At 54.9% G+C, this 22,892-nt stretch overlaps 3 protein-coding genes and 1 non-coding gene across 7 annotated transcripts; 1 reads left to right on the top strand and 3 right to left on the bottom strand.

Moving 5' to 3' along the window:
* Positions 1 to 781: 781 nt before the first annotated feature.
* LOC136570361 (U2 spliceosomal RNA) lies at positions 782 to 972 on the bottom strand. Its single transcript, XR_010785530.1, has one exon. It is a non-coding gene; the product is annotated as a U2 spliceosomal RNA (small nuclear RNA).
* Positions 973 to 2,419: 1,447 nt separating this feature from the next.
* On the bottom strand, positions 2,420 to 4,103 carry FAU (FAU ubiquitin like and ribosomal protein S30 fusion). The gene is made up of 5 exons (XM_066570764.1): positions 4,046 to 4,103; positions 3,059 to 3,141; positions 2,823 to 2,967; positions 2,683 to 2,738; positions 2,420 to 2,579 (listed from the first exon to the last, which is right to left on the bottom strand). Exons 2-5 carry the CDS (start codon positions 3,131 to 3,133, stop codon positions 2,454 to 2,456), a joined length of 402 nt encoding a protein of 133 aa, XP_066426861.1. The 5' UTR covers positions 3,134 to 3,141; positions 4,046 to 4,103; the 3' UTR covers positions 2,420 to 2,453.
* A 7-nt stretch (positions 4,104 to 4,110) lies between these two features.
* On the top strand, positions 4,111 to 6,193 carry MRPL49 (mitochondrial ribosomal protein L49). Of its 2 annotated transcripts, none has more exons than XM_066570755.1 (4): positions 4,111 to 4,224; positions 4,596 to 4,725; positions 5,333 to 5,454; positions 5,566 to 6,193. In XM_066570755.1, exons 1-4 carry the CDS (start codon positions 4,159 to 4,161, stop codon positions 5,671 to 5,673), a joined length of 426 nt encoding a protein of 141 aa, XP_066426852.1. In that variant the 5' UTR covers positions 4,111 to 4,158; the 3' UTR covers positions 5,674 to 6,193. The 2 variants fall into 2 exon arrangements, with proteins under 2 accessions (XP_066426852.1, XP_066426851.1); XM_066570754.1 differs by having other exon boundaries at positions 5,527 to 6,193.
* Positions 6,188 to 22,569, bottom strand: LOC136570175 (pre-mRNA-processing factor 39-like). 3 transcript variants are annotated; one of them, XM_066570652.1, is made up of 14 exons: positions 22,467 to 22,569; positions 21,451 to 21,821; positions 20,447 to 20,572; positions 19,625 to 19,743; positions 18,348 to 18,515; positions 16,098 to 16,275; positions 13,831 to 13,938; positions 13,076 to 13,240; positions 11,156 to 11,282; positions 9,855 to 10,123; positions 8,200 to 8,384; positions 7,178 to 7,252; positions 6,441 to 6,555; positions 6,188 to 6,356 (listed from the first exon to the last, which is right to left on the bottom strand). In XM_066570652.1, the coding sequence occupies exons 1-14, from the start codon at positions 22,543 to 22,545 to the stop codon at positions 6,291 to 6,293; spliced, it is 2,151 nt and encodes a 716-aa protein (XP_066426749.1). In that variant the 5' UTR covers positions 22,546 to 22,569; the 3' UTR covers positions 6,188 to 6,290. The 3 variants fall into 3 exon arrangements, with proteins under 3 accessions (XP_066426749.1, XP_066426747.1, XP_066426748.1); XM_066570650.1 differs by lacking the exons at positions 6,188 to 6,356; positions 6,441 to 6,555; positions 7,178 to 7,252; positions 8,200 to 8,384; positions 9,855 to 10,123 and adding an exon at positions 10,210 to 10,532; XM_066570651.1 differs by lacking the exons at positions 6,188 to 6,356; positions 6,441 to 6,555; positions 7,178 to 7,252; positions 8,200 to 8,384; positions 9,855 to 10,123 and adding an exon at positions 10,210 to 10,532 and having other exon boundaries at positions 13,082 to 13,240.
* Between the last annotated feature and the right edge of the window lie 323 nt (positions 22,570 to 22,892).

Here is a 22,892-nt window from a genome sequence, read left to right as displayed (position 1 = left end):
TGCAATGATATCGCGATATTAATGTGACAATCGCGATTATTCAACATTTCCCATCGATTTTTGACCACCTGAGGTTCCTCCTTGGGGTTCCCTGTCCCCGGAGGCGCCGCCAGGAACCACCTGGGAGCGACAGCGACGCCAAAAAAGCGCAAACGTCGCGATAGAGACGCAAAATTTGGTGATTTTGGAGAAATTTCAGCTTTTTTTGAGGCGCTGCAATACTGGGATGATGTGGCTGCTATCGTGATATAATCACGATTTAATATATTTTTCACATGAAACGTCCCCATCGGGGCTGCACCGGGCTGCTATCGTGATATAATCGTGATATAAGGAGTTTCCAGTCTGTTTTTCACCGGTGAAAGGTCCCTGGTTGGGGTGCACCGTTCCCGGAGGCGCCGCAATACCGGGACCATGAGGTTCCTATCGCGACATGATCACGATATTTGATTCTTTTACCCTATTTTTCACCATCTCAGTTCCCCGTGTGGGGTGCACCGTTCCCGGAGGCACCACAGTACCGGGACGGTGGGGTTGATATTGCGATAGAATCACGACATAATCACGATATTGAATATTTTTAATCTGTTTTCCACCATCGAAATGTCCCCGGTTGGGGCCGCACGGTTCCCGGAGGCACCGCGATACCGGGACGATGAGCAGGGCACGGAGCGAATGCGCTGCCGAGGGTTTGCGGGGAGGGGAATCACGGCTGATATCGCGATATAGTCACGATTTAGGTCGGTTTTTATTCTGTTTTTGACCAGTAAAGGTCCCCGGTGCGGGGTGCACCGTTCCCGGAGGCACTGCAATACCGGGACGATGCGCGGAGCGGAGGGAGCAAGCTCCGGGTCCAACTCCCGAGCCCAAAAATCCGTTTAATATAAAGTCCTCTCATCGAGGACGTATCAGATATTAAACTGATAAGAACAGATACTACACTTGATCTTAGCCAAAAGGCCGAGAAGCGATGCCGGCTGATCCCCCCAGCGCCGCTCCCGGCCCCGCCCGGCCCGCCCGCACTTCACGGCCGCCCCCGCGCCGCGCTCCGACCTCTCCCGACCCCTTCTGGAACATTCTCTCCATCACATCCCGCACTTTCCTCCCGCGTTTTGTACGCAAGGACCCCGAAAATCGCGAAATTCTCCCGCAGAAAGGATCCCATCCTGCCTTTCGCGTGCGAGGTGGGTCAATAAATCTGCATAACTCCGCCCCTTTATGCAAATAGCAGACCGCTGGTGTTTCCTACCCCCGCCCACCGCTTTTCCCCGCCCCGCATTGTGATTGGCTGACCATGCATGTTAGTTTGCATTGTCTCCGCCCACTCCCGCCCCAGTTGTCGATTAGCATAACTCCGCCTCTTGTCGCACAAGCTCCGCCCCCCCCCCAGGATAGTATGGTAATTATCCGCCCGCTCATTTGCATTCGCCCTGCTCCGCCCTTGTCGTTGTGCCCACTCGGGTCCCACCTTCGCCCCCAAGGAGCCAGGGGGGAGGGGGAGCTCAGGGACCCCCCACAAAGCCCCCCAAAAAAACCCAAAAATTCACCAAAAACCCCCGCGCCGCGCTCGCACCCTTCACATCCCATTCCCGGCCTCTTTCCCCAGCTCATCCCGCGCTTTTCTCCCGCGTCCCGCATTATTCGACCCCAAAAACCCCGAAATTCTCCCTATAAAAATGATCCCAGCATGCCTTTCCCTGGCTGTTCGCGTCCATTTTGCATAACCCCGCCTCTCAGTCCGGATGGTTTCGAGTCACTCGTTTATTAGCATAATAACACTCCGATATTTGCATATTCATATCTCAGGACGGATTTGTCCCGCCCCTTTTACTCACCCAGCGGCTTTGGGGATGGCGGGAAGCGGTTTAGGGGATCTGGGGAAGTTTTGGGGTCCCTCGTTCCCTCCCAGGGGGATTTTGGGGGTACAAGAGGCACCCGAGGCATCCGGGGGTGTTCCCGTCACCGCTTTTTCCCACGGCCCCTCACATTCGGAATCACTCGGGTACTCCCGTCAGCGCTCGGCTCCCCCTATCCCCTCATAATCGGAATCACTCGGCTACTTCCGGCACCGCTCGGCTCGCTCCGCCCCGTCCCTGCGCTCGGGTATTTCCGGCACCGCTCGGCCGCTCCGCCCCGCCCCTGCGCTCGGGTATTTCCGGCACCGCTCGGCTCTTTCCGCCTCTCTCATAGAAAACTTCTGCACACAGCATCCTCTCATTAGCAGCCCCCAAATTAACGCTCATTAAGCTCTTCCCTCTAATCACCGTCTATTGATCACGCCCCCAAGGTGCTCAGCAACCCGCACAATCCCCCTAGAGACCACTTTGACCACCAAACCCCTTTAAACTCCTCAAAATTGTCTCTACAACAGTGCAAAACCAACCCTAAAAAATGGAAAGAAGCTCAGGAAGTCCCAAAATGGCTGGAATTGTGCCCAAATTCCTTTATTGTGCTCAGGAGTTGGCGTTGGGACCCTTCTTCTTGCCGAAGGTGGGCACCACGTTGACGAAGCGCCGGTTGTACTGCATGCGCCGCTTGGCCCGCCCCGTCTTCTTCTTCTTCTTCTCCTGCTTGGCCACCTGATGGAAAGCCGGGGGGTCAGGGGGGGTCTCCAAAACCTTGGCAGGGTCCCCAAACCCCGTGGGGGTCCCCAAAGCCGGGGGGAGCCCCCTCAGCGCTCACCTTGGGGGTCTGGCCCCTCACTTTGCCGGCGCGGGCGAGGGAGCCGTGGACTTTACCTGGCGGGAGGAAGGAAATTGGGGTGTTGGGGGGGTTGTTTTGCTAATTACCAGCCCGATAATTAGCGGCCCCCCTGTAATTACCGCCCAGCAGGCGCGTGGAGAGGTCCAGGGTGGTGAATTCGGGGAGGGGGCTCTGCCCCAGCACGGCCTCATCGTCCAGGGGGGTCCCGGCGTGGAGCAGCACTTGGTCCTCGGGGGGGATCCCCGAAAGCTCGGCCACCCTCTCCTGGGGGAGGGGACAAACGGGGGGGGGTCAGCACCCCAAAACCTGGGAGGGAAATTGGGGAGGGGCACAGCCCGAATTTGGGGGCTCTCACCTTGATCTGGGCGAGGGTCTCGGAGCCGGAGAGCTCGAGGGTGAGGAGGGTCTGGCCGCGGATGAAGAGCTGCATGGTGGCGGCTGTGGGGGGGAATTTGGGGGGGTTAGAGGGGGTCCCCACAGCCCAAAAATGAGGGGAACGCCCTGGAACCCCCCCCCGGATCCCCAGGAAAGGGGGAGAAGCGAGGGAGGGGCGGTTTGGGGAGATTTGAGTTATTTTTGGGGAGCTGAGTGGTGTTTTGGGGGTGACTGGGGGGTTATTGCGGGGCTGGGCTGTTTTGGGTGGGATTGTGGCAGTTTTGGGTGGGATTGTGGCAATTTTGGGGTGTTGTGGCTGTGTTGGGGTCTTTTCTGGGGGGCTGTGGATATGTTCTGGGGTGTTGTGGCTGTTTTGGGTGGGATCCTGGCAGTTTTGGTTGCGTTTTCCTCCCCTCTCCCGCCCACAGGACTTTGTCACTTGGCCTGGGGCCCTGGGGACAAAGGGCTCTGCAGGGGGGGGACACTGGGGGTCCAGTGGCAGCACCCTTGGGTGTCCCCCACCCTCAGAACGGCCCCCAACGACCCCCTCAAGGCCTCCCATAACCTCCATCACCCCAAACCTTCACAGCCCCCTCAGACTCCCCCCAAAACCCCTCCAGAGCTTCCCCAGCGGCTCCTGCAGCCCCTCCAGGCCTGAACCCCTCAGAGCCCCCCAAAAACGTCCCCAGCCCCTCCCACACCACCCCCAGACCCCCCAATAGACCCCAACCCCACAAAAAAACCCTTAAAAAACCTCCAGAGCGCGCCCCCCTCCTGAAACCCCCTCAGGATCCCCCTCCAAACCCTCCCTGAACCCCTCCCGCCCCCCCCAAAACCCCCCTGAGCCCCTCCACAACGCTCCCCTCACCCCAACCCCTCCCTTACCCTCTCCCCGTCCCCTCTGTACCCCCCAGACCCCTCAAATCCCCCCCAAATTCCCGTTCCGAGCCCCCGGGCCCGGCCCCACCTCAGCGGCTCCCTCAGGGCTCGGAGCGCGGCGCGGAGAGAGCGCGATGACGTCGCGCGTACGTACGTGCGTGCTGCGTGATGACGTCGTGAGGGCGGGAAGGAGGAGCCAAGATGGCGGCGATGGCGGCGCTGGGCCGGAGGCTGCGGGCGCTGGGCCGGGGGGTCAGGGGGGTGCAGGTACCGGGAAGGGGCTTTGGGGTGTGAGGGGTTCTTTTGGGGGACTCAGGTAAAGGGGGGGAGACGTGAGGGCGGAATTTGGGGCGTGAGGGGGAATTGGAGTGGGAGGTTTGAGGGGTGAAGGGAGGTTTGAGGGGGGTTTAGGGGAGCCCTGAGGGGATTTGGGGTTTAGGGAGGAGAAATTGGGGTGTGCCTGAGGGAATGGGGGGTTGGGAGGGAGAAGAAATTGGGGAGGACCTGGAGAGGGGAGATTTTGGGGGGGTTCTTGAAAAAGGGAGGGAAAAACTTGGGGGGGGGTCTTAGGGGTGAATTAATGGGGGAGCTGGGGGGGTCTCTGAAGGGTTTTTGGGATTTTTTGGGGGTCCCCACAGACCCCTCCCCGCTATGAGGAGTCGACGGCCGAGTTCGGGTTCGTGGAGCGGCTGCTGCCCCCCAGCCGCATCCCCGACCCCCCCCCGCACCCCAAATACCCCACCCCGTCCGGATGGAGCCCCCCCGCAGGTCAGGCACCCTGTAATTAACCCTGGGGGGGTTAATTAGCGCCGGGAGAGGGGTGATTTACCCCAAAATGGGGATCAAAAGGGTTAATTAACGAGGTGTTTAATCTGAGACTCCGGGGGACTTTAATGACTTTGTGGGGGGTGTTAATTACCCCTTGGGGGGTGCTAATTACCCCTTGGGGGGTGCTAATTACCCTCAAGGGAGCCCAAAATATTTCCCTGAAGAAGAAATTATTAATTCCAAATCGAGCAGTGAAGAGAATTTAAATTTACTTAAAGGTCGGGTGGGTGCGATTCTCCCGGGTGAGTGTTAATTACTACGGGGGGGGTTAATTACCCTGTGGGGATGTTAATTATCCTTTGGGGATGTTAATTACCACTTGGGGGTGCTAATTACCCTCGGGGGAACCCAAAATATTTCCTTGAAGGAGAAATTATTAATTCCAAACCGAATTTACTTAAATTTACTTAAGGATTTACTTGAGGGCAGGGTGCTGTTAATTACCGCGGGCAGTGTTAATTCCCTCAGGGGGGTGCTAATTCCCCCTGGGGGGTGCTAATTACCCCTGGGGGGTGTTAATTACCCCTGGGGGGTGTTAATTGCCCAGACCCCCCCCCGGATCTGCCCTATTTCGTCCGCCGTTCCCGCCTGCACAACCTGCCCGTGTACCTGGGGCTGCGGCAGGGCCGGCGCCTCACGGAGCTGCGCCGCATCCACGGCGACATCTGGGTGAGTGGGGGGCTCGGGGGGGGCTCCGGGGGGCTCGGGGGGCGCCCCCTGACCCCTCCCGTGCCCCCCCAGGCGCTGGAGCGGGACCTGAGGGCGTTCCTGGGCTCCCAGGGCGTGCCCGAGGTGGCGGCGCAGGTGAACGAGGTGACGGGGACGCTGCGGCTCAGGGGACACTGGGGGGCTCAGGTGAGGCAGTGGCTGCTCCAGAGGGGCTTCTAGAGACCCCCAGGTCTGCCGGGGGACCCCAGGTCTGCAAGGGGGACCCCGAAGTCTGCGAGGGATCTGCGGTGGGAACACCTGGAGCAGCTTGAAATGGACCCTGGGCAGTGAAACTTCTTCTGGGAGCACCTGCAGATCTACCTGGGCACCCCAAAATCTGTTTGGGGCACCTCCAGATCCACCTGGAGCATCCCAAAATCCATTTGGGACACCTTTAAATCCACCTGGAGCACCCCAAAATCTGCCTGGAATCTGCTGTGGACAGCCCCAAACCCCAAAATCTGTTGGGGGAACGTCAGAATCTGTGCTGGGATCCTGAAATCCACCTGGGGTACCCCAAAATCCTTGGGGGGAACCCTGAAATGCACAGAGAGGATCCCAAAATCCACCTTGGAGTACCCCAATATCTCCTGGGAGCCCCCAAAAACCAAACAAAGCCCCCCAAAAACCAAACAAAGCCCCCCAAAAACCAAAGCCCCCCAAAACCGTAACAAACCCCAATAAAGGCCTCGGGTAACTCCTCACAGCCTCTTTATTTACAACGTGCCCCCCCCCCCAAATTTTGGGGAGGGGTCCCAGGGTCTGTACAGGGTGGGGGTGGGGGCTGAGCCCCCTCCTCAGCTCTGCCCGTAGTAGTGGCCGTAGCCCCAGGGGCTCTGGTAGCCGTAGGTGCCGTAGCCCTGCTGGGGAGGAAGGGGTTAAAAGGGGAGGGGGCTCAGCCTGGGAACGCCCTGGAGACCCCAAAGCCCCTCCCCCAAATCACCCACCTGGTACCAGTAGTTGTAGGAGGGGTTGGGGTCCCCAGCCCCCGAAAAGTTGTGGGGTCCCAGGAGCCCCGAGGGGTCCTCGGGACGGAGCCGTTTGTCCTCGGGTTCCTCTGAGCTGGGGGGGAAAAAGGGGAAAAATTGGGGGAAATGTGGGGGAAAAAGGGGGAAAAATGGGGGGAAATGTGGGGGGGAAAAGGGGAAAATTTGGGGGAAATGTGAGGGGGAAAATTGGGGGGAAAAGGAGAAAATATGGGGCGAATTTGGGATTAAAATGGGGGGAAGTGGAGCAAGAGTGGGGGGAACTGGGGTAGAAGCAGGGGCTGATTTGGGGCTGATTTTGAGCTGCCTTGGGGCTGATTTTGGGGTTGATTTGGGGCTGATTTGGGGGCTTGTTTGGAGGCCATTTTGGGGCTGATTTTGGGGCCAACTGGGGCCATTTTGGGACTCATTTAGGGCCAATTTATGGCTGATTTGTGGCCGATTTTGGGGTCATTTGGGGCTGATTTTGAGGCCATTTTGGGACCGATTTGGAGTTGATTTAGGGCTATTTTGGGGCCGACTTTGGGGTAGATTTGGGGCCGATTTTGAGGCCATTTTGGGGCTGATCTAGGGCTGATTATGGGGTTGATTTGGGGTCACTTTGGGCCAATTTTGTGGCTATTTTGGGGCTGATTTGGGGCCATTTTGTGGCCATTTTGGGCTGACTTGGGGCCATTTTGGGGCTCCCGGGGTCTCACCCGTTCTCGGGCGCCCGTTTCCGGGCCACGTGCGCCTTCAGCATCTTCTGGTGCTCATCGTAGGCCTTGAGCAGGCTGGGGAGGGGGCAGCGCTCAGGGGGGAGCCCCCAGACCCTTTTTGGGGTCCCCCCAGGCTGTTCTGTCCTTGAGCAGGCTGGGGAGGGGGCAGCGCTCAGGGGGGAGCCCCCAGACCCGTTCTGGGGTCCCAGGGGGAGCCCCCTGACCCATTTTGGGATCCCATGCAGGGCCCCCAGCCCCATTTCTCTGTCCCACAGGGATCCCCCAGCCCCATTTCCCACAGGGATCCCCCAGCCCCATTTCCCAGCCCCATTTCAGGGTCCCACAGGGATCCCCCATTTCCCATCCCCAAGGACCTCCCCCAGCCCCATTTCCCATCCCCAGGGGCTCCCCCATCCCCATTTCCCACAAGGATCCCCCAGCCCCATTTCCCAGCCCCATTTCCCATCCCCAGGGGCTCCCCCAGCCCCATTTCCCACAAGGATCCCCCATCCCCATTTCCCACAAGGATCCCCCATCCCCATTTCCCATCCCCATTTCCCACAAGGATCCCCCAGCCCCATTTCCCAGCCCCATTTCCCCGCCCCAGGGGCTCCCCCAGCCCCATTTCCCACAAGGATCCCCCAGCCCCAGGGGCTCCCCCAGCCCCATTTCCCCGCCCCAGGGGCCTCCCCCAGCCCCATTTCCCACAAGGATCCCCCAGCCCCATTTCCCAGCCCCATTTCCCACAAGGATCCCCCATCCCCATTTCCCATCCCCATTTCCCATCCCCATTTCCCACAAGGATCCCCCAGCCCCATTTCCCAGCCCCATTTCCCATCCCCAGGGGCTCCCCCAGCCCCATTTCCCAGCCCCATTTCCCACAAGGATCCCCCACCCCATTTCCCATCCCCAGGGGCCTCCCCCATCCCCATTTCCCACAAGGATCCCCCAGCCCCATTTCCCAGCCCCATTTCCCATTCCCATTTCCCATCCCCAGGGGCTCCCCCCTCCCGCGGCCCCACCTGTGGATGCTGGAGCCGAAGTCCTCCAGGAACTCCACGCGGCGCTGCGAGAAGAGCAGCTTGGCCTCGGGGGGCAGGCGGCTGCGCAGGGCGCGCTCGAAGCAGCTCATGGTGTTGCCCTCGTTCTGCCCCACGTCCGCCCCAAACTCCATCTCCAGCAGGTTGGCGTGGAGCCGGGCGTTCTCCTGGGCACCGGGCACAGGCGGCTCAGGGGGCTGCAGGGGCTTGGGGGGGACCAGAGGGGGCTCAGGGGGGCTGCAGGGGTTTGGGGGGGTCCTATAGGGGGCTCAGGGGGGCTGCAGGGGCTTGGGGGGGTCCTATAGGGGGCTCAGGGGGCTGCAGGGGCTTGGGGGGACCAGAGGGGGCTCAGGGGGGGCTGCAGGGGCTTGGGGGGACCAGAGGGGGCTCAGGGGGGGCTGCAGGGGCTTGGGGGGGACCAGAGGGGGCTCAGGGGGGGCTGCAGGGGCTTGGGGGGACCAGAGGGGGCTCAGGGGGGGCTGCAGGGGTTTGGGGGGGTCCTATAGGGGGCTCAGGGGGGCTGCAGGGGCTTTGGGGGGGTCCTATAGGGGGCTCAGGGGGGCTGCAGGGGTTTGGGGGGTCCTATAGGGGGCTCAGGGGGGCTGCAGGGGCTTTGGGGGGTCCTATAGGGGGCTCAGGGGGTCCTATAGGGGGTTTGGGGGCTCTTAGAATGGATTTGGAGGGGCTGGAGGGGATTTGAGGGGGACTAAAGGGGGTTTGGGGGTTGTAGAGGGGATTTGAGGGGGCTGGGGGGTTTGGGGGAGTCTTAGAGGGGATTTGGGGGGGTCTTAGAAGGGGTTTGAGGGGTCTCAGAGGTCGTTTGGGGGGCTTAGAGGGGGTTGGGGGGTCCTAGAGGGGGTTTAGGGGGTCCTATAGGCGGTTTGGCGGGGGCTGGACGAGGTATATAATAATAACATATAATATAATATAATATAATATAATATAATATAATATAATATAATATAATATAATATAATATAATATAATATAATATAATATAATATAATATAATATTTTTATATTTATTATTATTTTATAATAATAAATATAAATAATAATTTATTATAACATAAATAATTTATTATATTATATTATTTATTATTTTTATTATTTTTAAGTAACTTTAAGGCAGCATTACTAATATATATTATACTACCATTATATAATAGTATATTATTATAAAGTTATTTTATATGATTTTTTCTTATAATGTTACATTATATAATTTTTCTTATAATATTATTTTATATGATTTTTCTTATGACTTTTTATATTGTTTTTCTACGATTTTTTAAATAACTTTATATATAAATATATATGTATTTTTATATATAAATATGCATATATATATAAATATGCGTATACTTATATATTTTTATAAATAGATATACATATATTTATATATAAATATACATATATAAATATGCATATATTTATATATTTATAAATAGATATACATATATTTATATATATTTATATATAAATATACAAACACATATCTATTTATATGTGAATATACAAACATTTATATATGTTTCTATATAAATATACAAATATTTATATGCATTTATATAAATGTATATATTAATTTTTTTTTTTTTTTTTTAATGAATTCAGTCTCAGCCCTCTGGACTCACCGGGTCCTTCTCGAGGGCCTCCTCGAGCACCTTTCTGGCCCTGCCCAGGTTTTTCTGCACCTTGCACACCTGCCGGGCCAGTTTGACGGCGTAGAAGGAGCCCAGGGGCCGCCCCTCGTTGGCCCTCATGGCCTCGAGCAGCAGCGCCTCGGCCTCGGCCACGCGCCCGTGCCGGCGCTCCAGGGACACCCGGCGCAGGCGCACCATGGCCAGGCCGGGCACCGCGGCCTCGAAACTGCGCAGGATGCGCCGGGCTTCATCCACGTTCCCTGAAAAACGGGGTAAAAACGGGGGAAATTGGGTAAAAATGGGTGAAAATGGGTGAAAATGGGTGAAAATGGGGTTATTGGGGTTACTGGGGTTATTGGGGTTACTGGGGTGACGCGCTCCAGGGACACCCGGCGCAGGCGCACCATGGCCAGGCCGGGCACCGCGGCCTCGAAACTGCGCAGGATGCGCCGGGCCTCGTCCACATTGCCTGGGGAATGGGGTAAAAATGGGTAAAAACGGGGGAAAATGGGGTAAAAATGGGGGAAAATGGGGTTATTGGGGTTACTGGGGTTATTGGGGTTACTGGGGTGACGCGCTCCAGGGACACCCGGCGCAGGCGCACCATGGCCAGGCCGGGCACCGCGGCCTCGAAACTGCGCAGGATGCGCCGGGCCTCGTCCACATTGCCTGGGGAATGGGGTAAAAATGGGTAAAAACGGGGGAAAATGGGGTAAAAATGGGGGAAAATGGGGTTATTGGGGTTATTGGGGTGACGCGCTCCAGGGACACCCGGTGCAGGCGCACCATGGCCAGGCCGGGCACGGCCGCCTCGAAACTGCGCAGGATGCGCCGGGCTTCATCCACATTGCCTGGGGAATGGGGTAAAAACGGGGGAAATGGGGTAAAAATGGGGTAAAAATAGTGTAAAATGGGGTAAAATGGGTAAAAATGGGGTTACTGGTGTCCCAGCCCTGGCACGGCTGCCTTGAAACTGCGCGGGATGCGCCGCGACTCATCAACATTGCCTGGGAAAATGGGTAAAAATGGGGCAAAAAGAGATCAGGGGTGTCCTGGCAGGGTTATTGGGGCGCCCAGGGTGGGTTATGGGGTGCCCAGGATGCTTTTAGGGCTCCCTGGTGCAGTTTGGGGGCTCCCACGTTGATTTTAGAGGTCTCTGAGTCACTCTGGGGTGAGATTTGAGCCCGACCCCGGCTCGGAGCGTTTTGGGACCAAGCCCCCGGTGCGGGTGAGCCCCAGGTCAGTCCCAGGTTTTGGGGCTCCCCGGATTCGGGGTCCGGCCGTGCCCTGACCTTGCTTCTCCTCGAAGGCGGCCCAGAGCAGGTGGATGTTGGGCTTGCGGGGCAGGTGGAAGCCGCAGGCGCGCTGGAAAACGCTGCGGGCGCCCGGCACCGTGCGCGACTCCAGGTACCGCGTGTACTGCGGGGAAAACGGGGAAAATGGGGGGAAATATGGGGGGGAAAATGGGGGATTAATGGGGGAAAGATGGGGGATAATGGGGGATTAACAGGGGAATAATGGGGGGAAAATGGGGGGAAAACGGGGGATTAACGGGGGGAAAAATGGGGGAATAACGGGGGAATAACGGGGGAATAATGGGGGAAAATGGGGGAATAACGGGGGGAAAATGGGGGAATAACGGGGGAATAACGGGGGAATAATGGGGGAATAACGGGGGGAAAATGGGGGAATTACAGGGGAACAATGGGGGAATAACGGGGGGAAAATGGGGGAAAACGGGGGGGGGGAATTACAGGGGAAAATGGGGGAAAATCAGGGGAAATAACGGGTGAATAATAGGGGAATAATGGGGAGATAATGGGGGGATAATGAGGGACTAATGGGGGAATAATGGGGGAAAATGGGGGGAAATGAGGGGGAATAATGGGGGAGAAATGGGGGGGAAATGGGGGGATAATGGAGGAAACAATGGGGGAAAAATGGGGGAAAAATGGGGGGAAAAATGGGAGAAAAAATGGGGGAATATTGGGGGAAATGGGGGAATAATGGGGGAAATACCGAGGGAATAATGAGGGAATGAAGAGGGAAAATGGGGAAAAAAGGGAGAAAAAGGGGGAGCAAAAGGTGGAGAAATGAGGAGGAGAAAAGGAGAAGAGAAAAATGGAAAGAAAAGAGAATTGGGGTGAAAAGCGGCGTTGTATTTCAAACAGTGGGGATTTTGGGGATAGGAGCAGGGATTTTGGGGTGAGAAGCGGGGATTTTGGGGCCTGGAGCAGTGTGAATTGGTGAGTTTGGGGGATAGGAGCAGGGATTTTGGGGTGAGAAGAAGGGATTTTGGGGATAGAAGAAGGGATTTTGGGGCCAGGACCAGGGTGAATTGGTGAGTTTGGGGATTTCAGGGGTTTTGGGGATAAATCAGGGATTTTGGGGCTAAATCAGGGATTTTGGGGCCTGGACCAGGGTGAATTGGTGAGTTTGGGGATAAATCGGGGATTTTGGGGATAAATCAGGGATTCTGGGGATAAATCAGGGATTTTAGGGCCTGGACCAGGGTGAATTGGTGAGTTTGGGGATAAATCGGGGATTTTGGGGATAAATCAGGGATTTTGGGGCTAAATCAGGGATTCTGGGGCCTGGAGCAGGGTGAATTGGTGAGTTTGGGGGATAAAAGCGGGGATTTTGGGGATAAAAGCAGGGATTTTGGGGCCAGGACCAGGGTGAATTGGTGAGTTTGGGGATAAATCAGGGATTTTGGGGATAAATCAGGGATTCTGGGGATAAATCAGGGATTTTGGGGATAAATCGTGGATTTTGGGGATAAATCAGGGATTTTGGGGATAAATCAGGGATTCTGGGGATAAATCAGGGATTCTGGGGATAAATCGTGGATTTTGGGGATAAATCAGGGATTTTGGGGATAAATCAGGGATTTTGGGGATAAATCAGGGATTCTGGGGCCAGGACCAGGGTGAGTTGGGGGATTTCAGGGGTTTTGGGGCCAGGACCAGGGTGAGTTGGGGGATTTCAGGGGTTTTGGGGCCAGGACCAGGGTGAGTTGGGGGATTTCAGGGGTTTTGGGGCCAGGACCAGGGTGAGTTGGGGGATTTCAGGGGTTTTGGGGCCAGGACCAGGGTGAGTTGGGGATTTCAGGGGTTTTGGGGCCAGGACCAGGGTGAGTTGGGGGATTTCAGGGGTTTTGGGGCCAGGACCAGGGTGAATTGGTGAGTTGGGGATTTCAGGGTTTTGGGCACCTTGACCCAGAACTCCTCGTAGAGGGCGCAGGCGATGAGGCAGCGCTCGAAGAGGACGATGCTGCGCTCCTGCGAGCCCGCGGCCACCTCGAAGTCCAGGTACTCACGCCAGTTCCGCAGCTGCGCCCGCTCCAGGGGCTTCACGTGGAAATAGGGGCGCTTGATCTGCCAGGAATGGGGGAAATTGGGGTTCACGTGGGAATAGGGGCGCTTGATCTGCCAGGAATGGGGGAAATTGGGGTTCACGTGGAAATAGGGGCGCTTGATCTGCCAGGGATTGGGGAAATTGGGGTTCATGTGGAAATAGGGGCGCTTGATCTGCCAGGAAATGGGGATTTGGGGTTCACGTGGGAATAGGGGCGCTTGATCTGCCAGGAATGGGGGAATTTGGGGGGATTTGGGGGATTTGGGGGATTCCAGGACAATTCCAGGACGATTCCAGGGGGATTGCAGGACAATTCCAGGACAATTCCAGGGGGATTCCAAGGGGATTCCAGGGGATTCCAGGACAATTCCAGGGGGATTCCAGGGGATTCCAGGACAATTCCAGGACAATTCCAGGACAATTCCAGGGAATTCCAGGGGGATTCCAGGACAATTCCAGGGAATTCCAGGACAATTCCAGGGAATTCCAGGGGGATTCCAGGACAATTCCAGGACAATTCCAGGACAATTCCAGGGAATTCCAGGGGGATTCCAGGACAATTCCAGGGAATTCCAGGACGATTCCAGAGGATCCCAGCCCTTCCACCCACCCCATCCTCGAAGTTCCAGCGCTTGCTGACTTCGGCCTCGTTCTGGGCGTGGATTTGCTGCCGCATGGAGATCACGAGCTCCCGGATCTTCTCCTGGTCCAGATCCTCCTGCAAAATCCAACAACAAATAATGAATAATGAATAATGAATAATAAATAATAAATAATAAATAATAAATACTGAATAATGAATACTGAACAATGAATAATAAATAATAAATAATAAATAATAAATACTGAATAATGAATAATAAATAAGAAACAATAAATAATAAATAATAAATACTGAATAAATAATAAATAATAAATAATAAATACTGAATAATAAATAATAAGAAATACCGAATAATAAATAATAAATACTGAATAATAAATAATGAATAATAAATAATAAATACTGAATAATAAATAATAATAAATAATAAATAATGAATAATAAATACTGAACAATAAATAATAAATAATAAATACTGAATAATAAATAATAAATAATAAATAATAAATAATAAATAATAAATAATAAATACAGCCGTTTGTTATTGGTGATTAATTTTAAAAAGCTAGCAATGATAAGATAAAGCAGTAAATAAAGCCAAATAATGAGAAAGAAATCCATTAAAATAAAAATCCAATTTAAATAAATAATATAAATATATAAATATATAAATAATAAATATATTTATATAAATATTATATATATTATATATTATATATTATATATTATATTATATAAATATATTATATTTATATTATATTATATTATACTATTTATTATATTATATTATTTATATTATATTATATTTATATTTATAATATATTATATAAATATATTATATAAATATATAAATATTATATAAATAATAAATATATTTATATAAATATATAAATAATAAATTTCTTTTCAATGAAAAGAAATAAATCCGCATTAGTGAATGTGGATTTATTGTGAATCACATCCCCAAGGTGAATAAAGATCAATAAGCACAAAATAAGGACATCAAAATAATAAAGAAATAGTCTGAAATAAGATGTTAAGGAATAAATTCATGGCAAGAAATGAAGAAATGAAGGTTTTAACCCCTCTAAAGCCACGGGAAAAGCAGAATTCCTGGTTTTTAAAGTGGAATTCCCGGTTTTTGGGAATATCCCGGATTTTAAAGTGGAATTCCCGTTTTTTAAAGCAGAATTCCTGGTTTTTGGGAATATCCCGTTTTTTAAAGCCCAATTCCCAGGTTATAAAGCCCAATTCCCGTTTTTTAAGCAGAATTCCCGGTTTTTAAGGCGGAATTCCCAGTTTTTAAGCACAATTCCCAGGTTATAAAGCGCAATTCCCGTGTTTTGGGAATATCCCGGTTTTTAAGCACAATTCCCGTGTTTTGGGAATATCCCGTTTTTTTAGCCCAATTCCCATTTTTAAGCCCAATTCCCGGTTTTTAAGCCAAATTCCCGGTTTTTAAGCCCAATTCCCGTTGATTTAAGGCCCAATTCCAGTTTTAGCCCCATTCCCGTTGATTTAAGGCCCATTCCCGTTGATTTAAGCCCCGTTCCCGTTGATTTAAGCCCCGTTCCCGTTGATTTAAGGCCCGTTCCTGTTGATTTAAGCCCCATTCCCGTTGATTTAAGCCCCATTCCCGTTGATTTAAGCCCCATTCCCGTTTTTAGCCCCATTCCCGTTGATTTAAGGCCCATTCCCGTTGATTTAAGGCCCCATTCCCGTTGATTTAAGCCCCATTCCCGTTGATTTAAGGCCCATTCCCATTGATTTAAGGCCCATTCCCGTTGATTTAAGCCCCATTCCCGTTGATTTAAGCCCCATTCCCGTTTTTAGCCCCATTCCCGTTGATTTAAGGCCCATTCCCGTTGATTTAAGGCCCATTCCCATTGATTTAAGGCCCATTCCCGTTGATTTAAGCCCCATTCCCGTTTTTAGCCCCATTCCCGTTGATTTAAGCCCCATTCCCGTTGATTTAAGCCCCATTCCCGTTGATTTAAGGCCCATTCCCATTGATTTAAGGCCCGTTCCCATTTTTAGCCCCATTCCCGTTGATTTAAGCCCCATTCCCGTTGATTTAAGGCCCATTCCCGTTGATTTAAGGCCCGTTCCCATTTTTAGCCCCATTCCCATTGATTTAAGCCCCGTTCCCGTTGATTTAAGGCCCATTCCCATTGATTTAAGCCCCGTTCCTGCTGATTTAAGGCCCGTTCCCGTTGATTTCAGCCCCGTTCCCGCTGATTGATTTCAGCCCCGTTCCCGGTGTCGCGCGGTACCTGCGGCTCGGCCCCGGCCCCGGCGCGCGGCTCCTCCTCCTCCTCCTCGCCCGGCGGCCGCTCCGGGCCCTGCGGCGGGGCCGGGCCGGGGCCGGGGCCGAGCTTGGAGCGGAGCCAGAGCAGCTCCTCGGGGGTGAGGATGGCCCCGGGCGGGTGCTGCAGGACGTGCGCCTTGAACCTGCGGGGACGCGGCGAGCACAGAGGAAAACGGGGAATCACAGCGGGAATCGGGGAATCACAGCGGGAATGGGGAAATCACACACGAAAAACGGGGAATCACAGCGGGAATCGGGGAATCACAGCGAAAAACGGGGAATCACAGCGGGAATCGGGGAATCACAGCGGGAATGGGGAAATCACACACGAAAAACGGGGAATCACAGCGGGAATCGGGGAATCACAGCGAAAAATGGGGAATCACAGCGGGAATCGGGGAATCACAGCGAAAAAACGGGGAATCACAGCGGGAATCGGGGAATCACAGCGAAAAACGGGGGAATCACAGCGAAAAACGGGGGAATCACAGCGGGAATGAGAAATCACAGCGAAAATGGGGAATCACAGCGAAAATGGGGAAATCACAGCAAAAATGGGGAAATCACAGCAAAAATGGGGAATTCACAGCAGGAATGGGGAATCACAGCCGGAATCGGGGAATCACAGCGAAAAACGGGGAATCACAGCGGGAATCGGGGAAATCACACACGAAAAACGGGGAATCACAGCGAAAAACAGGGGAATTACAGCGAAAAACAGGGGAATCACAGCGGGAATCGGGGAATCACAGAGAAAAATGGGGAATCACAGAGAAAAATGGGGAATTCACAGTGAAAAATGGGGAATCACAGCGGGAATCGGGGAAATCACACACGAAAAACGGGGAATCACAGCGAAAAACAGGGGAATTACAGCGAAAAACAGGGGAATCACAGCGGGAATCGGGGAATCACAGAGAAAAATGGGGAATCACAGAGAAAAATGGGGAATTCACAGTGAAAAATGGGGAATCACAGCCGGAATCGGGGGAATCACAGCGAAAATGGGGAAATCACAGTGAAAAATGGGGAATCACAGCGGGAATCGGGGAAACCACAGCGAAAAACGGGGAATCACAGCGAAAATGGGGAATCACAGCGGGAATGGGGAATTCACAGTAAAAACGGGGAAATCACAGCGGGAATGAGAAATCACAGCGAAAATGGGGAATCACAGCGAAAATGGGGAAATCACAGCAAAAATGGGGAATTCACAGCAGGAATGGGGAATCACAGCCGGAATCGGGGAAATCACAGCAAAAACGGGGAATTCACAGAGAAAATGGGGAAAACACAGCGAAAAATGGGGAATTCACAGGGAAAACGGGGAAATCACAGCAAAAACAGGAATTCACACCCAAAAACGGGGAAATCACACACGAAAATGGGGAATTCACACCCGGAATTGGGGAATTCCCAATTGAAATCAGGAAATTCACATCCAGAAATGGGGAATTCTCACCCAGAATTGGGGAATTCACACCCGGGATTGGGGAATTCCCACCTGGATTTCAGGATTTCCTCCACCAATTTAGGGATTTCTCCCCAGGAGAATCCCAGCAATGCCAGGATTTTCCTGAGGTTTTTCCCCAGGGAATTCCCAGGGAATTCCCACTCAATTCCCGCTGTTCTCCCACTCAATTCCTGCTGTTTCCCTGATCTTTTTGTAGTGAATTTCCGCTGATTTCCCAGGGAATTCCCAATGTTTTCCCACCATTTCCCCAGGGAATTCCTGGTGAATTTCTGCTGTTTGCTTCCCCACTCTTTTCCCTCTGTTTCCCCAGGGAATTCCCGCTGTTTCCCACTCTTTTCCCTCTGTTTCCCTGGCATTTCCTCGTTATTTCCCCACTGTTTTCCCATGGAATTCCTGCTGTTCCCCTGCCATTTTTTCCCAGGGATTTCCAGGTGTTTTCCCAGTGCATTCCCAGTGAATTCCCGGTGTTTTCCCAGGGAATTCCCAGGGATTTCCAGGTGTTTGTTTTCCCCGGGAATTCCCGGTGTTTTCCCAGTGCATTCCCAGTGCATTCCCAGTGAATTCCTGGTGCATTCCCGGTGTTTTCCCAGTGCATTCCCGGTGCATTCCCGGTGCATTCCCGGTGTTTTCCCAGGGAATTCCCAGTGAGTTCCTGGTGCATTCCCAGTGCATTCCCGGTGTTTTCCCAGTGCATTCCCGGTGTTTTCCCGGTGCGTTCCCGGTGCGTTCCCCGCTCCCCACCTCTCCCAGTGGTGGCTGTAGAGCTGCGTGGGCATGGACAGCAGGCGGTCGTAGATGGCCGTGACCGCCCGGAGGTCGCCGCGCTCCCGCTCCCACTCCAGGTAGGATTCCCAGAGTTTGTCGGAGCGGAAATCCATCCCTGCCGCTGCCAGCGCCGCCTCGAACGCCCTGGGAGACCCCCGGGTCACCGCGGGCACCGGGAGAGGGGGAAACTCTGGGAAAGGGGGGGAGAATCCCAGGGAAAGGGAGGGGGAGAATCCCGGGAAAAGGGGGGGAGAATCCCAGGGAAAGGGAACGGGAGAATCCCGGGAAAAGGGGGGGGATGACTGGGAAATGGGGAAGAGAATCCTGGGAAATCTGGGGGCAAAATCCTGGGAAAAGAAGGGGGAATCCTGGGAAAGTAGGGGGGGGAACATGGGAAACGGTGGGAGGAGAATCCCAGAAAAAGGAGGGCGGGGAGAATCCCAGGCAATGGGGGGAGAATCCTGAGAAAAGGGTGGGAGATTCCCAGGACAAGCCAGGGCTCGCTCCCAGAGCCATTCCTGGACATTCCTGAGACATTCCCAGAGACATTCCCAGGATATTCCCAGGACATTCCCAGGCCATTCCCAGGATTTCTCAGGGATATTCCCAGGACATTCCCAGGATTTCTCAGGGCCATTCCCAGGACATTCCCAGGATTTCTCAGGGACATTCCCAGGGCCATTCCCAGGACATTCCCAGGATTTCTCAGGGACATTCCCAGGACATTCCCAGGATTTCCCCTCGCTCACCCCCGCACGCGCTGGGCGCTCTCGGGCCATTCCCAGGGCCATTCCCAGGACATTCCCAGGCCATTCCCAGGATTTCTCAGGGATATTCCCAGGACATTCCCAGGATTTCTCAGGGCCATTCCCAGGACATTCCCAGGACATTCCCAGGCCATTCCCAGGATTTCTCAGGGACATTCCCAGGGCCATTCCCAGGACATTCCCAGGATTTCTCAGGGACATTCCCAGGACATTCCCAGGATTTCCCCTCGCTCACCCCCGCACGCGCTGGGCGCTCTCGGGCCATTCCCAGGGCCATTCCCAGGACATTCCCAGGATTTCAGGGACATTCCCAGAGACATTCCCAGGATATTCCCAGGACATTCCCAGGATTTCTCAGGGCCATTCCCAGGACATTCCCAGGACATTCCCAGGCCATTCCCAGGATTTCTCAGGGGTATTCCCAGGACATTCCCAGGATTTCTCAGGGACATTCCCAGGACATTCCCAGGATTTCCCCTCGCTCACCCCCGCACGCGCTGGGCGCTCTCGGGCCGCGCGGGGTCCAGCGAGCTCTGCAGGAGGCTGATGTAGTGCAGCCACAGCTCCAGGCTCAGCGGGATGGACTGCAGCCCCCGCTCCAGCACCTGCGGGGGAACTGGGGTCACCTGGGGGGCACCTGGTACACCTGGGATACACCTGCGGGCACCTGGGGTACACCTGGAACAGCTGGGATACAGCTGGGGTACAGCTGGGGCACCTGAGGGGCACCTGGAAAAGCTGGGGTACACCTGGGGGCACCTGGTACACTTGGGATACACCTGGGGGCACCTGCGGTCACCAGGGGCACCTGGGGGGGCACCTGGGGAACCTGGGGGGCACCTGGGGGGCACCTGGTACACTCGGGATACACCTGGGATACACCTGGGATACACCTGGTACACTTGGGATACACCTGGGATACACCTGGGGTACACCTGGTACACCTGGGATACACCTGGGATACACCTGGGGGCAGCTGGGGCATCTGGGATGTACCTGGGGGCAGCCAGGCTCCTGCACCACCCCTCTCTGCCTGGGGGAAATGGGGATTTTCCTCCCCAAAACCTCGGGAGAAAAGGGGATTTTAACCCCCAAAAAATCAGGGAAAAAAGGGGATTTTAACCCCCAAAAAATCAGGAAAAAAAAGGGATTTTAACCCCCAAAAAATCAGGAAAAAAAGGGGATTTTAACCTCCAAAAAATCAGGAAAAAAAAGGGATTTTAACCCCCAAAAGATCGGGAAAAAAGGGGATTTTAACCCCCAAAAAACGAGGAAAAAGGAGGATTTGCTGGCCAGAGGCTGCCCCACCTGCTGGGCGCGGCGGGCGCTGCCCAGGCGCCGCTCCAGCTCGGCGTACTTGCGCCAGTAGCCGTAGCAGTACGGGTAGCGCTGGAAGAAGGCGTCGAAGGCGCGGCGGGCGGCCTCCAGCAGCTCCTGGGGGAAAAGGGGGAGAGAAGGGGCTTAGAGGGAAGATTTGGGGGGGTTTATGGGGGTATTTGGGGGGTTTATGGGGATATCGGGGGGTTTGGGGGGGATATCGGGGGGTTAGAGGGGAAATTAGGGGGAAAAAAGGGGGGTTGCAGGGGAAATGGGGGGGTTTAGAGGGGAAATAGGGGGTTTTGGGGGGAGTATTGGGGGTTTAGAGGGGAAATTGGGGGGTTTGGGGGGTTTAGAGGGAGCGTTGGGGGTTTAGAGGGAAAATTTGGGGTTTATGAGAAGTGTTGGGGGGTTTGCAGGAGATATTGGGGGGTTTACAGGGAGTATTGGGGGATTTAGAAGCTCAGCGGCTCAGGGGGGTCAATTTTGGGTCTGGGGGTGTCACTGAAGGCTCTGAGTGGGTCGGTTTTGGGTCTGGGGGGGGCCGGTTTTGGGTCTGGGGTCCCGGGCCTGGGTTCACCTCCTGCTCCACGTAGGCCAGCAGCTCAGGGGAGTCACTCACGGCTCTGGGGTGTTGGTTTGGGTCTGGGGGTGTCACTCACGGCTCTGGGGGTGTTGGTTTGGGTCTGGGGGTGTCACTCACGGCTCTGGGGTGTTGGTTTTGGGTCTGGGGGGTGCCACTCACGGGTCTGGGGTGTTGGTTTTGGGTCTGGGGGTGTCACTCACGGGTCTGGGGTGTTGGTTTTGGGTCTGGGGGTGTCCCTAACGGGTCTGGGGGTGTCACTCACAGCTCTGGGGGTGTCACTCACAGCTCTGGGGGTGTCACTCACGGCCCTGGGGGTGTCACTCACAGCTCTGGGGTGTTGGTTTTGGGTCTGGGGGTGTCACTCACGGCCCTGGGGGTGCCACTCACGGCCCTGGGCTCCCGGGCTCACCTCCTGCTCCACGTACGCCAGCAGCTCGGTCCAGGCTCCGAAGTCGTGGGGGCTGCCCTGGGCCGCCCCCCAGAGCCGCTGGAACTCGGGCGGGAACGGCGGCGGCTCCTCCGGGGGCGGCTCCGCGGGGGGAGGGGCCCCGTTCGGGGCCGACGGGGGCGGAGGGGCCGCACCGGGACCGGGACCGGGATCGGGATCGGGAATGGGATCGGGATCAGGATTGGGATTGGAACTGGGATCGGGAATGGGATCGGGATTGGGATCGGGAATGGGATCGGGATCAGAACCGGGATCGGGATCGGGATTGGGATCAGAACCGGGATCAGCACCGGGATCGGGGGCAGCGGGAGGGGGGGGCTCGGCCGGGGGGGCTGGGAGAAAGGGGGGGAGGGGCACGGTTAATGATGGGGGGGGGAGGGGGGCACAGCTCTGCCCCTCCCCCCACATCGCCCCCTGGTTCTGACCCCTCCCCCCCCCCAAATCATCCCCAATTCCTCCCAAGGGCTCCTGACCCCCCCCAGAGCCCCCCAAATCTCCTCAGAGGGCCAAAATCCCCTCAAACCCCCCCAAATCTCCTCAGAGCCCCCAGATCCCCAAAATCCCATCAAACACCCCCAAACATCTCCAAATTCCCTCAAAGCCCCCCCAAATCCCCTCAGAGAGCCCCCAAATCTCCTCAGAGCTCCCCAAAATCCCCTCAGAGCCCCCAAATCCCCTCAGAGCCCCCAAAATCCCATCAAACACCCCCAAATTCCCTCCAAGACCCCCAAATCCCGCTCAGTCCCCCCAAAAATCCCCTCAGAGCACCAAAATCCCCTCAGACCCCCTCAAATCCCCCCAGACCCCCCAAATCCCCCTCACATCTCGCCCTCCCTCACCCCAATCCCCCTCAGCCGCCCCAATTCTCCCAAATCCCCCCCGAGCCCCCTCAGCCCTCGCCTCCATCGCGGCCCCTCAGCCCCCTCCTCACTCCCAGCCCCCCGGTTCCTCCCGCCCGCCCGTCCCCGGGCTCTCACCGCTGTCCCCGTCCCCGTCCATCGCCTCCCCGGTGCCCGCGGAGCCCCCGGCTCCCTCCTCGGGCCCCTCGGCCGCCATCGCTCCGCGCGGGACCCGGATGTGGCGGCACCGAGAGGCCCCGGGGAGGTGGCGCCCCCTGGCGGGCGGGAGGACCCGGAGCGCCCCCGCCATAGGGGCGTAACGGCGGAGGGGGAACCATAGAGACGCGCCCGAGCGGCCAGAGCGGCTTCCGCTGCCGCCGCCATAACCGGAGAGACAGGAAAGAGAAGCCGGAGCGGCCCAGCGAGGAAAACACCAGTATAAACCAGTATAAACCAGTATAAACCAGTACCGGGAGCGCCGCACCAACCGCAGAGGCTTTGGCGGGTGCAAAACCATTACAAACCAGTACAAGCGGGTGTCTCTACGGTTGAGCCACCATAGAG

The sequence above is a fragment of the Molothrus aeneus genome, unplaced genomic scaffold, assembly GCF_037042795.1.
Source record: "Molothrus aeneus isolate 106 unplaced genomic scaffold, BPBGC_Maene_1.0 scaffold_30, whole genome shotgun sequence".
Lineage (NCBI taxonomy): Eukaryota > Metazoa > Chordata > Aves > Passeriformes > Icteridae > Molothrus > Molothrus aeneus.
The sequence above is the reverse complement of the archived record's forward strand: the minus strand, read 5'-3'. Positions and strand labels throughout refer to the sequence as shown.

Bases quoted from the DNA above. Each gene is read 5' to 3' on its own strand.
- FAU (XM_066570764.1), bottom strand. From the start codon at position 3,133: ATGCAGCTCTTCATCCGCGGCCAGACCCTCCTCACCCTCGAGCTCTCC. The intron at 2,739-2,822 runs GTAATTACAGGG...TCCTCCCGCCAG, and splicing joins CTCCACGCGCCTGCTGGGCG to GTAAAGTCCACGGCTCCCTC. The intron at 2,580-2,682 runs GTGAGCGCTGAG...GCTTTCCATCAG, and splicing joins TGAGGGGCCAGACCCCCAAG to GTGGCCAAGCAGGAGAAGAA.
- MRPL49 (XM_066570754.1), top strand. From the start codon at position 4,159: ATGGCGGCGATGGCGGCGCTGGGCCGGAGGCTGCGGGCGCTGGGCCGG. The intron at 4,225-4,595 runs GTACCGGGAAGG...GGGTCCCCACAG, and splicing joins GGGGGGTCAGGGGGGTGCAG to ACCCCTCCCCGCTATGAGGA. The intron at 5,455-5,526 runs GTGAGTGGGGGG...GTGCCCCCCCAG, and splicing joins GCATCCACGGCGACATCTGG to GCGCTGGAGCGGGACCTGAG.
- LOC136570175 (XM_066570652.1), bottom strand. From the start codon at position 22,545: ATGGCGGCCGAGGGGCCCGAGGAGGGAGCCGGGGGCTCCGCGGGCACC. The intron at 18,516-19,624 runs GTGAGCGAGGGG...GGGGTCTCCCAG, and splicing joins AGCGCCCAGCGCGTGCGGGG to GGCGTTCGAGGCGGCGCTGG. The intron at 10,124-11,155 runs GTCAGGGCACGG...CCCGTTTTTCAG, and splicing joins CGCCTTCGAGGAGAAGCAAG to GGAACGTGGATGAAGCCCGG.